This window comes from Dysidea avara, chromosome 11 (assembly GCF_963678975.1).
Source record: "Dysidea avara chromosome 11, odDysAvar1.4, whole genome shotgun sequence".
Taxonomy (NCBI): domain Eukaryota; kingdom Metazoa; phylum Porifera; class Demospongiae; order Dictyoceratida; family Dysideidae; genus Dysidea; species Dysidea avara.
Window position 1 is genome coordinate 23,862,689 of NC_089282.1, and position 13,677 is coordinate 23,876,365.

The following is a 13,677-nucleotide window of genomic DNA, read 5'->3' on the forward strand; positions in this document are numbered from 1 at the left end:
ATGAAGGAATGCTACACTATCAGACTGAAACCAGATGCAAAACCCTATGCCCTGTTTACACCCAGACACATACCTATTCCTTTGAGATCTAAAGTTCGAAATGAACTGGACCGAATGGAGAGGTTGGGAGTTATTTCAATAGTGGAGACACCAACACCCTGGTGTGCAGGCATGGTGGTTGTTCCAAAAAGCTCCGGAGAAGTGAGGATATGTGTAGACTTGAAACCCCTGAATGAAAGCGTTTTAAGAGAAGTTCACCCTCTTCCAAAAGTTGAAACCACCCTAGCTCAGTTATCAGGAGCAAAAGTTTTCTCAAAATTAGACGCAAACAGTGGCTTTTGGCAAATTCCTTTAGACCCAGACTCCCGACTCCTGACTACATTCCTTACACCATTTGGGAGATTTTGCTTTAATAAATTACCTTTTGGGATCTGCAGCGCACCAGAACATTTCCAGAGACGTATGTGTAACATCCTTGCTGGTCTACCTGGAATTGTTTGCCACATTGATGATGTCTTAATTTTTGGCTGCAACCAGAGAGAACATGACAGTAGACTCAGAGCAGCTCTCCAAGCAATTCAACAAGCTGGACTAACTTTGAACAGTAATAAATGTGTGTTTAACCAAACATGTATATCTTTTTTAGGTCACATCATCAGCAGCGATGGAATTTCTCAGGATCCTCAGAAGACAAGAGCTATTACTCACATGAGTCCACCAACAAATGTCACACAACTTCGACGATTTCTAGGAATGATTAATCAAATGAGCAAATTTTCATCAAACCTAGCTGAACTGTCTCAACCACTTCGAGAGCTTCTTAGTCCTAAGAGAGCATGGATTTGGGGGCAACCACAAGCTGAATCCTTTGAGAAGTTGAAAGCTGAAATTGCTACTCCCAAAGTACTTGCTCACTACGATGTGACAGCTGATACTAAGATCAGTGCAGATGCCTCATCTTATGGATTAGGAGCTGTGCTACTACAGAGGCACAATGGTGAATGGAAGCCCATAGCTTTTGCCTCTCGCTCATTGACTGACACAGAGCGAAGATATGCACAGATCGAAAAGGAGGCACTCGCCATTACTTGGGCTTGTGAGAAATTCTCAGAGTATGTCCTTGGGAAGCAGATTCTACTGGAAACAGACCACAAACCTTTGGTCCCTATACTGGGAAAGAAAAGTTTAGACTCTTTACCACCCAGAGTGTTACGTTTTCGTCTTCGTCTGATGAGATTTGAGTATACCATCAAGCACGTTCCAGGGAAAGAATTGTACACTCCTGATACACTTTCCAGAGCTCCGGTGAATAATCAACTAGATTCTCTTACCAAACTGTCAGCCAGAGACATTGAACTGTTTATTCACACTCTTACTGACCTATTGCCAGCTAGCAAAGATAGACTACAAGTTTACCGACAAGCTCAAGCTAGTGACGATGTTTGTGCCAAGTTGATTGAGTATTGTAAATCAGATTGGCCAACCCACAAGCCAAAAGGAGTTTTGAGCAAATACTGGCAGTTCCGTGGTGAGCTATCATTGTGTGATAATCTGTTGTTGTATGGCACTAGAATAGTTGTACCAGATAAGATGAAACACGAGACACTACAAAAGATACACCAGGGACATCAAGGTATCCAGAGATGCCGACTTTGAGTTAACACTTCCGTTTGGTGGCCTGGGGTATCCCGTGACATGGAAGAATTTGTGAGATCCTGTCCAGAGTGCCAGCAGTCAGCAATACTACCGAGAGAGCCATTGCTTCAATCTCCCCTTCCCAGTCATCCATGGGAAAGAGTGGCATCAGATTTGTTTGAACACAAGAAATCAACTTATTTGCTAGTGGTGGACTACTTTTCAAGATTTGTTGAAATAGAGAAATTAACCTCTACCACTTCTTCAAGTGTAATCACTCACCTCAAAGCCATATTTTCAAGGCATGGTATTCCTGCTACTCTCATTACAGACAATGGACCACAATATTCCTCAGAAGAAATGAATAAGTTTTCCTTAACTTATGGATTTCAACATGTGACCAGTTCTCCTCATTATCACCAGTCAAATGGACAAGCGGAAAGAGCAGTAAGGACTGTTAAGTCTCTTTTGTCAAATTCCCCTGATCCTTATTTAGCTTTACTCAATTATAGAGCAACCCCATTGCCATGGTGTGGACTCAGCCCTGCAGAGCTTTTAATGGGACGAGTTATCAGGACAGATGTTCCTCAACACACTAGAGCTTTTCAGCCAGATTGGCCCTACCTGAAAGAATTCAGAGAAAGGGAGAGGAAGTATAGAGATGATCAGAAACGGAACTACGACAAGCGTTACAGAACAAGATCCTTACCTGACCTTCCTGAGAACACTCCAGTTTGGGTAGACATGCAGAATGGCCAAGTTCAAGGAACTATTGTGTCATCAGCACCAGAACCAAGATCTTACATAGTGACAGTGCCATCTGGAGAAGTTCGTCGAAATCGCTCTCACTTGAGAACCAGGACCTCAGGAAACTCTGAAGCTGTAACAGTCAGTAACAGTACCAGTGTGCCGAGGCAGATACAAACTTGTTCCAAAACTGGCACAGAGATTCGACCTCCACCACGTTACAAAAACTAGTGTTACAGCTTGGAAGGAGATGTAGTATAACTGTAACTATTAATAGGCTGTGATGTTGTAATCATGCGTGATGTAATAGTTATTGTAAGTAAGTGTTAGAACATATCCTATAATTGTATGGCTATAAAGTCTGTACTGTTGTACAATGTTATCAGTCTATAATCAGTCTTCAATAGAGGTAACGGCAACAATAATACAGTAACTGCCGGTTGTCCTTTTATGCTGGACTTAGTTTTAAGCTACATGCACCATAGAATTTATAGTATAGTTTATCAGAATTTACTTGTATTGGCCAAAGTAATAGGCAAAAGTCACTATACATAAAGCTGAATCCTATAACAGGTGTGATATCAATGTTGAAAAATGAAAAAAGTACCCAAACCATACTGGCATTTTTTGAATGAAGAAAAATAACTGATAACTGAGTTTATAAAAATAACTGGTCAATTAATCAGTTAACTGGTTACTTAATCGCTTAACTGGTTGCTTAGTTAGGTTTCACAGTTCTACATGGTTGGGCAAATAATAAATGCATACAGCTTCATTTACTTTTATATACATACTGTAGATTTTCCTTCAAGTGAAAATCAAAGCCATTAGCTAGCTACATACAGCTATTAATTTACTGTACATGTGCATGCCTCCTCTGTACATGTGCTATTAATTTACTGTACATGTATAGCTACTTATCATAGTTTCAGATAATTATTTGCTTTACATTGTATCGAATAAAATTGTCCTCCAGATTCAATCCCAAAAGGAACTTTCAGATTTTTTTCCTATAAAAACAAAATTAATAGCTATAATGCAAAATTCCCTTATGTATCCTTATTTGTTGCTATAGGAAAATTTCCAGCTGAGTTAGTAGTAGCTATATATTTGTAATCCGCTGAGCAAAAACCAGCTTATAGCGCTCCCTTGATTATCTGAACCTCTATTATCCGAACACTTGGTTATCCGAACAGTAGAATTGACTGCTCTATTAGAGTATTTTGTCTAAGATGTATGTTCTATTAGAGTATTTGAACAAGGCTTATCATACAGTATGGTAGTACTGTAAATTAGAGGTTTGGGTCTTTCTGGCCAAACAATCACCCAAAAGCAAGCTTCACAATACCACCCTGGAGCTCCTGGCGCCTTGGTTAGGTATAACCAAGCCCAAAAGTTCCTTCAGTATGACCCTAAATACTTCTTTGTAAATTTAAAAAAAAAATTTCTACTGACTGATTTACTGCCTGCCTGATGCCTTCAGACAAACGTAACTTGATAACGACTAAGTCTACGGGCTTGATTTTTGATGTCACTTGCATTGTTTCAAGATGTGCTTTTTGGCATACCATAGTATGCACAATGCATTCATCATGGACTTACCTTTGTCCTCCTTTGTGTCCCATTTTTTTTGCTGGCTTCCTAAAGTGTTGATTCACCATGGTAATGCAATACATGACTTCCCATGTTTGTAAATGAAAATTATCCGTATTTTCTGTGGTGATTGGATTCAGTTGCAAAGGTGCTTCGGATACTTTGTTGTAATGCTGTGTAACGGGCTGAAATAGGTGAAAGCAGAATGTAATTCCACTTCACTTTCAAGTCAGTAATTGATAATCGGGGCATGCAAATTGTCCATATTTTTTGTGGTGCCTGGATTGATTGCAGAGGTGTTTCTTGAGCCTTCTTCGTTTGTAGTACTGTGTAACAGGCACAACATTAAAAGTGAAGTGTAATGACCACTTCACTTTCAAGTCAGAAATTATAATTGATAGCTGGGGCGTGCGTTCAGGCAAAAACATTAACTCTGGTGCCATACTTTTCTTTGATGCAGCATCTGCAGGTTCACCAGTCATAATAATGTCACAAAAAAGGTAAACAAAAAGTATAAGGAAAATTAGGAATTTTAAGTTCGATTAGGGATCATAGAAAAAAATGATAGGGAAACAAGGGAGGTCGCCTACACCTGCAGACATATTAGTGAACATTTAATCCCTAATTCAGTCTTGGTCTTGGTATAGGCTGAATTAGGGATTAAATGTTCACTAGTATATCTGCAGGTGTAGGTGACCTCCCTTGTTTCCCTACTTTTTTCTATGATCCCTAATTGAACTTAATTCCTAACTTTTCCTTATACTTGTATAAATGAATGGGCTTTAAGTATCCAATTTTTTGCTATCTGAACATGTCATGGTGCCAGATAATCGAGGGAGCACTGTAGTTTGCATTTTTCTCAAACTTCATTTTATGATTTCTTTGTTGTTGTCTAGAGGAAAAACCAATAGTTTGTTAAATTTCTGGTAAGTAGTTTTGAAGTTAAAGCGATAGACAACGAGAAGAGCAAAACTAATGATTTGTACAGTGCCTATACGGAAAGGTATTACACGCGTGCAAGTTGGAGGTTGTGTCATTATGTTCACCATAAACTGGGGCATTCATCTAAAGTACAGTTTGTAGGCAATGGCCACCATATTATAAAGCAAGGAGGCTATTTGAGCTTAGAAACAGCAAATAATTAGTACAGCAACATAGATAACACACATAATTCATGCTTGCTTCATGATACACAGAAAAGACATTCGTGCTCTCCATGAAAGTGGTATATCAGTTCAGTTTGAGTCTTCTTTCACTGTTTCCTGAAATGTGCGTAAAATTATTTATGTAGCATGCATTGTTTTACATATTTCAATGGCATTTAGACTATCTTTAAAACAGAATTATGCAAACCAGGAGCTTATATAAGTGCTGAAAGTGCAAATTATGTGCAAACTAGTCAGGTTTTCACTCAATGGGTCACATTCTTGAATGGCCCAAAATGAAATCATGCAAGAAGATTCTGTTAGACTATTTTTCCATAGTTTTTAAATTGCTTTTGAGGAATACAATAGGAGACTTGAATGTGGTGAACATGTATTCCACCATTTTCAAACACATAGTAAAAATGATAGCATGCTGGTTTACATAGCTGTAGTACTAGAAATATCAATAAATATTTCTGTAACACTGCTCAACTGTAGGCATACCAATTGAGTAATGTCATCACTGAACAGTGACATCAATACTGCAACTGGGATAGTCAAACAAGTAGTTGAACAGGTGGCAAAAGATAGAGAGCAATTAGAAGAAGACAGAAAGAAATGTGAAGAAGATAAACAGAAATGGGAGGAAGAAAAGGCTAAGATGAAAAATACGTTTATCTTCCATGGACAAGTAATAGATTTGAATGTTGGAGGCAGCCATTACTCAACCTCACGTTCCACACTGACCAAGTATCCTGAGTCAATGTTGGGTGTGATGTTTAGTGGTAGACATGATTTAGAAGCCATGAAGTGTAGTGATGGTAGTTTCTTCATTGATAGAGATGGGACATACTTTAGACACATACTCAACTACTTGCGGGATGGAGAAGATGCAATTGAGTTCTTTCCCATGCAGTCTCCTGAAATTTTACGACAACTCCTTCATGAAGCAAAATATTATCAACTTGAATGTCTTGTCACGGTACTAATCCCTTTAGTACGACGATATAGTGTTGTATCTCAAGATGACATTTCATTCAAATTTATTCGCAGTAATAGTAGTTATTGCCGTATGACAGATTATAGTGGAGAATCTGTTTGTAGCACAAACTTCGAATCAAAACAAGTCATTTCATACCAGTTAAAGAACATGAAAGGACTATTATTCAGTAACGTGAGATTTCTTCATCCACTGTCTTTTATTAATTGTGATCTAAGCAATGCTTCTTTTGATAATTGTTATTTTGAATCAGATGTCATCTTTAAAGATTGTATTCTTGATGGTACAAAATTCAACTCTGTTTATGGACTTGTGACTAACTCCCACAATGTCAGCTTTACTGGATCCAGAACTGACAGCATTTACTTTGATATGAATTTAAAAGAAGCACTTCACTCTGCTGGGAAAATAAATTAGCTAACTTATTTTACTAGAACTGCTGTTGACTGAACCATCATGGCTAAATTTTGTGCGAATATATGGTAAATACTTTATGGCTTGTATGTGTGATTTTGAAATATGAACATATGTAGTTTAGCATTTTCTCTGCCATGTGGACTATGGGTACATGTGCTCTGTATGTATAATCATTGGCTACCATTCCATGGTTATAAGTCTGAGTTCTGTACTTAGCATAAAACAGTGCTTGGCCGCATGATTGGCAATTGGTCAATTATGCAACTTTTGTATCAAATCAATTGGTTAATCTTTTTGTTTCTTTAATTTTTTACAGTACTGTGTAAGTCATTATTTTTATGCCAGTATTCAAGTCCTATACTGCATTTGTTAACCAGTGACATAATGGCCTGAGCTTATGCATGCACAAGAAACAGTATGGTAGCTAATAGCAACCATACTGTTTACTGTACATGATAATGCCATAAATTCGCTTTATTTTCATGCAAAAAGTTATTGTGATAAAAAATTTCATCTAAAATATTTTCATATTATTTAAGTGAATGACTGCTCTATTAGAGTAGTTTGATCTTATGTAAAAAAAATTGTGTAAGCAATTTTTGTACAAGTTTTGCATACGAAAAAATGAAAATAAAGCAAGTTACGGTATACAACTTTGTAATGGTTAGCTAATCATATTCAACTTGTGAAAACCCATGCCAAGCATATATTGCAATCTAAATATGTATCAGAAACTTTTACAGGACAGTCTGTCACATGAAATATGCGATAAACCAGCCCTGCATTAGGGTGGTTGAGAAACAATATCAATATTTTGGATGCCTAATGTGTTGCACCATGTAGGTTGCATGTACTTAGCCAAAACCTGAAGGAACATTCCAAGAAACTTTAATGTTTATTTTTGCATAAAAGTGAACAGTTACCAAAACTTTTTCCACAGACAGCTTAACACACTAGCATGCAGTCACTTGCATAGTCATATGCATTGAGCCATGGACTTATATGTGACCGGATTTGCGAAAAGGTACCTTTTCCACACATTTGACATACCAGCTAACAAAATGATGTAACACTTGACTCCTTATACTGATTAGCTTGCTCTAAGTATCAAAATGTAGCCAGATACTGTAGCTACATTCACTGAAACTTTTAAGCAATTATATGCCATGATCAAAACGTTATAAAGCTTTTAAGTTCAAAAAATGGGTCAATTTTTGTGTGTGAAAAAGGTACCTTTTCGCAAATCCGGTCACATATTATGTGTGATGGCTACAATACACGTAGTTTGGAGCTATAATCAACACCTATTAAGAATGTTAAATGTTGGACTATCTGTCTGGGATGAAACATATTATCTGATATTTGGGCTGCTACTCCCGTGGAGCTTAGACTGAGGGGAGCTGATCAAGGGTGGTCAATTGTAATGAAACTTTTACAGAAGTATGTGTGTGAAATGTCATTGTAGATGTTATTGCAAGAAGAAAAAAAAAGAGTTCATAATATACTTCCTATATATATATTATGATTATATTATGTAAGGAATTTGGAACTTGAATTGGCTGAACAGAAAGTTACCCCATAAATTATGTTATGTAATGGACAGTAATACCATGACCATTAAATGGACATATCAGTAGTGCATGGACTTTACATGGCATACAGTACATAGCTGTTAGCACTATATGATGTGATAACAGATTAATTTTGATCTGCCTTGTTTCCACCAAAAAAATAACGAGTTATAGTCAGCCAGTAGACCACTGAACAGAAATAAATGCAGGAATGTTCCATTGCTTCAAAAATTATATACATAATTAGCTACAGCTGCAGTATATAGTATTTGCACCTTATTGTACAGCTAACCACATACCTGTTGGTATAATAGTTAGACTTTCATTATAACATTTCTACTATGATTATTGCTCAAAACTTTTACGAATCAGGGCCAAGGGAGTAACTGGGGAAAATTAATTGTCAGCGTAAGTCCTAACTAAAGGGGTCCCACCTCTAATTCCCCTCAAGTTTATAGTTGCCAATAATTATAAATTTATTCATAACTACTGTAGCCATTTTATATCAGTACATACTGTCATTGTGGATGTAAGGTGGACGGCAATCATTACCTGTTGAATAGATGTGTATGTTCTATCAATAAATGTTGCTAAGTAGCTACATATGGAAGTAAGCATCTCACATCCTGGTCATAAACTTGTAAGCACCAAATTAATACTGCAATACATACAGTGCAATCAGGTAATCAAATTTAACTTCAGTTTTTGAGGTTTATGACTAGTAATAACATGGGTAGCAGTGAAATTTAGGATAAATACCACAAGTGTTGCATTCAAAATGAGTAAAATTTCACAAGGCGAAGCCGAGTGAAATTTCCATTTTCAATGCAACAAGAGTGGTATTTATCCCAATTTTCACTGCTATTCCATGATATTCCCAGTTAATACCATACTCATTACGCATGCTGTGCATTAGCATTGCTATGTACGCTATTTGTTACTATGTACTAAACACGCATCAACACTAATTGGCGCTACATTGTTAACATAAATTCTAGCCAATGAAATTGCAATTACAACTTTTTCACTGCTACCAGTGAAATACGGGATAAATTTCACTGCTACTATTGAGATTTTTGTATGGGCAGTGAAACAGGTATGGTATTATATAACTAATTTCAGATCTTCACTAGCTATCTTCATTCTGTTATATAATATCTATGCATGATTATTCTCGTATCTGTACCTATATTTGCACAGGTTACCATGGAAATAACCACAATTATGCTATGATTGTATAATCTTTAGTTCTTTGTATCTAGCTTTATACTTTTGAGTTTGGCAATATGTTGTAACAGATGAAAGCTATCAGATTATTCAGTTGTAGCATATTAATTTTTGATTTCCATAGGGTTTCAACATAACTAGATTCACATACTTTAAATTTTTTACTAATATACATTATTATAGTCATTATTTTCTGGAAGAGGACAGACCTGCCTAAAATTTGTAGTATGAATGCACAGGTTTTGTGATATATATATTTAGTTTTTGTTGTATGATATCGTGAACACAAATTATGGATTTTTCAGTGGCCAGTAGATTGTACTTTCTGAGCATTGTCATACGATGCTATAAGCACGAGCTCGGCTGGGCACGAGAGTTTTAGTAAAATTATGTGGATTTAGAATGCGGGAGTACAGGGACATGTGGTGATCATGACAGAGCAGTAAACATGGAACAAATCATAAGACCATTCCATTGGTATACCGGTTTCTGGTCCTGCTCACACAGAAGGGGCATGCGGGCAAGCAAATTTTGTCATTATGCCATTATTATTATTATTATACTGTTAAAATCACTATGTTAAAACTCTTCTGGATACAGCTACACGACTATAATACATGCACTAGCATGAATTATTTATATACAACATAGTAAAACCTACAAATGCTGACACATTTAGACACCAATCACGAAATACAAACTTAATGGCTTCTAAAAACAAACTTCAAAAGCCATATACTACATTGCACTTACAATTACCAACAATAACACGTACCAGAAAGCAATGCAACATGCTAGTAAGTGGGGTAGACATTAAGTAGAGTATGCGAATGCGTAATGAGCAGCAAAACCATAATATTAGCAATAAGGACTAATCTAGAGATTTTGATGTGGACGGGGAACCAGAAACTAGTATACCAATTGGAATGGCCTAAAGTCGAGAACCCCTGAACTATACCTAGTAATCCTTCCCACTGAGTTACTAGCGTATATTCACTTTTGACCATAAACGTCTGTGACATAGTGAAGATGCAATGTGTTTCAAAAAGATTACAAAGTGTTAGCGAAACACCATCGTTGTGGAGGGTGTTTATCTGGCTACATCTGGATATGAGCATTGTGTAGAGAAAGTGTTGACATGTGGACAGTACATCAAACGGTCGACTTTTCCTGATCACGTGAAGGGTAAGTTAGTGAGGATGTTAGGCCATTGTAGTAACCTCGTGGAACTTAGTATTTCAATTGAATAATCAATTGGAAAAGGTTGTAGGGCCTATGAAGAAGTTACAGAGTCTGGATGTACTATAGAAGAGTGACATTCACCCACTACTTGTGATTTGCAGTCTGGTCGTTTGCAGTAGACTGGAAGAACTGACAGTTAGAATGGAGCCAGTAAAAGTGCATAACAAGATAGTGTCTCCATTTTGAAGCATTGCTAGACTCATGTATGGATAAGTGGGTAATAGATGGCTTTCGTCCACCGATGTTGAAGATCACTGCTGGACCAGATATTCCACTTACAAAGTTAGTAAAACACTGGTACCTTTTGAATGCTCATTTGCCCAATAGCCACACTGGTTGTCTTAAAGTTTCTAGTAGTTTAAAAGTTCCTATGGATCTTTATCCTGCACTACCAGACTTTCAATTGCCATTTGTGAAGCCCAGCAAGTTTGAATTGTTAGTAAAAGATATTCTATTAACTGACTTCACTTCTGGTGATAAGGTACTACACAAAGCAGTGATGTTTTACCTCAATGATGGCATGGAACGTAGTCGATTTAGCACTGATATTACTGGTCTTAGTTTTGTGACACATTTTGATCCTTCACGTTGTAAGTCACTTCATTCTGGTCATCTGAAACAACTAGCCATAGTTTGTCCGAACTTGGAGCATCTTAACTTGCTAGGAAATGATTGTTGTTTAGAGAATTTGCAAGGATTAAATGTGATTGCTGCTTGTTGTAAAAATTTGCAAGGACTGAATTTAGTAGACGTTTCAGTAGATAAGCATCAAGTAGTAATAGAATTTGGAAAATCCTGGTTGATATGATCTGGCCATTGAACTATGTGCAGTTATACCTCAGATAGAAAATGTGCATGAAATTATTAGTTTATTTTGAGAATGCGTAAATTTGAAAGCGTTAGAAGTACATGACTGCATCTGTGAATGCAAACATGACTTGTCAGTATTGTCCAACTTTCCATCACTTGTTCACTGCTTTGTAGGAGACATTTCTGACATTGAAGTCATCGTTAATAGTTGTTCAAAGCTTAAGTATCTTGTACATACAAGCCGTTTTTTTGCGATTCTCAGTTATCTGCACAAAATGAGAACATAGAACAGTTGTGCATTAAAGCAGTTAAACCAGATTATGTAAAAATTCCTGGCATCTTCCTACAGTCAGTATCAGCTCATGGTGGACTAGTTCATATTGTTTTGCATGCAGGTAGTATGTGTGATGGTGGTGTTTCTGCTCTGATTGGAAACTCTCCAAACCTCATGACATGTCACATTTATTCATGGGGCTTCTTTAAAGCATCGAACATCTTTGAAGTTGTTACGTTGAGAGATATGGCGACAATCCTAAAGAGGAAATTCTCCAATAGAAAATTATTTACTTGTGGACGTTTTAATTTGTCAAAAAGCAAAAGAAGATTAACAAATCGTGATATTGACAATTTGTTGATAGAATGTCATACAGATATCATTTCATTGTGGTCGACCGATCGGTATGAATTTTCTCACCATGTCAAATAATAGCCATGTGTATTAATTATGTTTGCTGTAATGTACAAGTGATATCACATAAATTGTTAACGGTTTGCAATAGGGATAATTGTCCAGTAGAGTTGAAACTCCTTTGTGAGAACTATATGCAGACATCAAACCTAGCCTCAGGCTGAAGTGTTGATCACCTAGGTCCTGTGTGATATAGTTACGTGCAATTTTTGCATCTGATTCAGAAAAAGGGCTACTCGATCCTTATATCAGTAAAATCAGCTGTTCCAATGTATAACAGTAGGACAGTCCCTACCATCTGAGGTCAGAGGTCCATCCACAGCAGTAGCTAAAATTATAAAAGTGTATCATAATTAATATAATTATTCACTTATCTAATTGGATTCATGGCTTTACTAGGACAGACCCTTGTTGACTGCATAGTGTTCTAAGTTGTGTGCAATGTTTACACAAAAATAAAATGATCCATTTTATAGTAGAGGTTAGAACGTATAGTGTGAAAGTTCTGCCATTTGTGAGAAAAGCATGAAATTTTCCATATCAATTGTACTCCTAATGACATTCAATTTTTGATATAGAGCCATCACAGATTTGACCTTCGGTGAACAACTTGACTTTCGGTTGAAGTAAATAACTCATTCCACTTCAAAGTTATGATAAATTTTTATTAATTATTGAGCTAATCATAAAATTCTTTCCCCTTGGGGTGTAAATTACCAATGAGCAGGTAACTTGGAGTCCCACTATGTGGGTATTATACAACTGCATTGCCTTAAAATAAAGAAACATGCAACCATAAATATATGCATGACTACATAGTAACACTTAGACATCAACATTGTATGAGAATGGAAACCACATGCAGCATTGTACAGAACTCATAATATTATAATGTCATATCTGGAAAATGGAGTATCTTGTAATGTGCTTAGGGAAAGAAGACTGACAAGCAACACTGGAACACATGTGGAGTAGTTTTACATTTATAGTCTGCCTTAAACCATGGTCATGCAGATAACAGAGAAATGATGGTAATAGACAAGTGCATAGCTATATATAATATATCTCCAAATCAGAAGTGAATTGGTTCTGTGAACATTGGAGACACTGCAATAGTGTATAACTATTCAGACTGTATGCATGTAGCTACATCGCATACTGAATCAGGAGTTGCATAAATAATAATTATCCTAATAAATAGTTAGCTACAAAGTTATTTGAAATTAATTCACATTTGAAATTTAAGTCTCAAAGCTTAAAATTTTTCAAATTCCGTAATAATGATTTTAGCAAGACTGACCACTTGAGAGGGATGGAGTGAAGTACAAATGATACTAGCTTTAACGTTACTAGTAGCTGAAGTACCTAGCTGGTATACACTTGTTAACAAGATGAAGCTGTATTGTTGTTTAGGCTAAACAAAGTTTCTGTCTGCATGTCTTTAATTAAAAGCATCAACATCACTTAACCATTGCTACTTGTTCCACCTCACAGAAGATGGTTAAGAGCAAAATCACATCAGCATGCAAAGATTAGTTGTATATAACATATACAAAAGCAAAAATTATAAAAATGCCCTCAAATTCATCTACTGTACCTTCA

At 36.5% G+C, this 13,677-nt stretch overlaps 2 protein-coding genes across 2 annotated transcripts; both read left to right on the forward strand.

Annotated features, from left to right (window-relative positions):
- Positions 1 to 1,662: 1,662 nt before the first annotated feature.
- Positions 1,663 to 2,706, forward strand: LOC136239530 (uncharacterized). Its single transcript, XM_066030273.1, has 2 exons — positions 1,663 to 2,082; positions 2,148 to 2,706. Exons 1-2 carry the CDS (start codon positions 2,063 to 2,065, stop codon positions 2,611 to 2,613), a joined length of 486 nt encoding a protein of 161 aa, XP_065886345.1. The 5' UTR covers positions 1,663 to 2,062; the 3' UTR covers positions 2,614 to 2,706.
- A 2,055-nt stretch (positions 2,707 to 4,761) lies between these two features.
- LOC136238846 (uncharacterized) lies at positions 4,762 to 6,654 on the forward strand. Its single transcript, XM_066029471.1, has one exon. The coding sequence runs from the start codon at positions 5,635 to 5,637 to the stop codon at positions 6,535 to 6,537; it is 903 nt and encodes a 300-aa protein (XP_065885543.1). The 5' UTR covers positions 4,762 to 5,634; the 3' UTR covers positions 6,538 to 6,654.
- Positions 6,655 to 13,677: the final 7,023 nt, after the last annotated feature.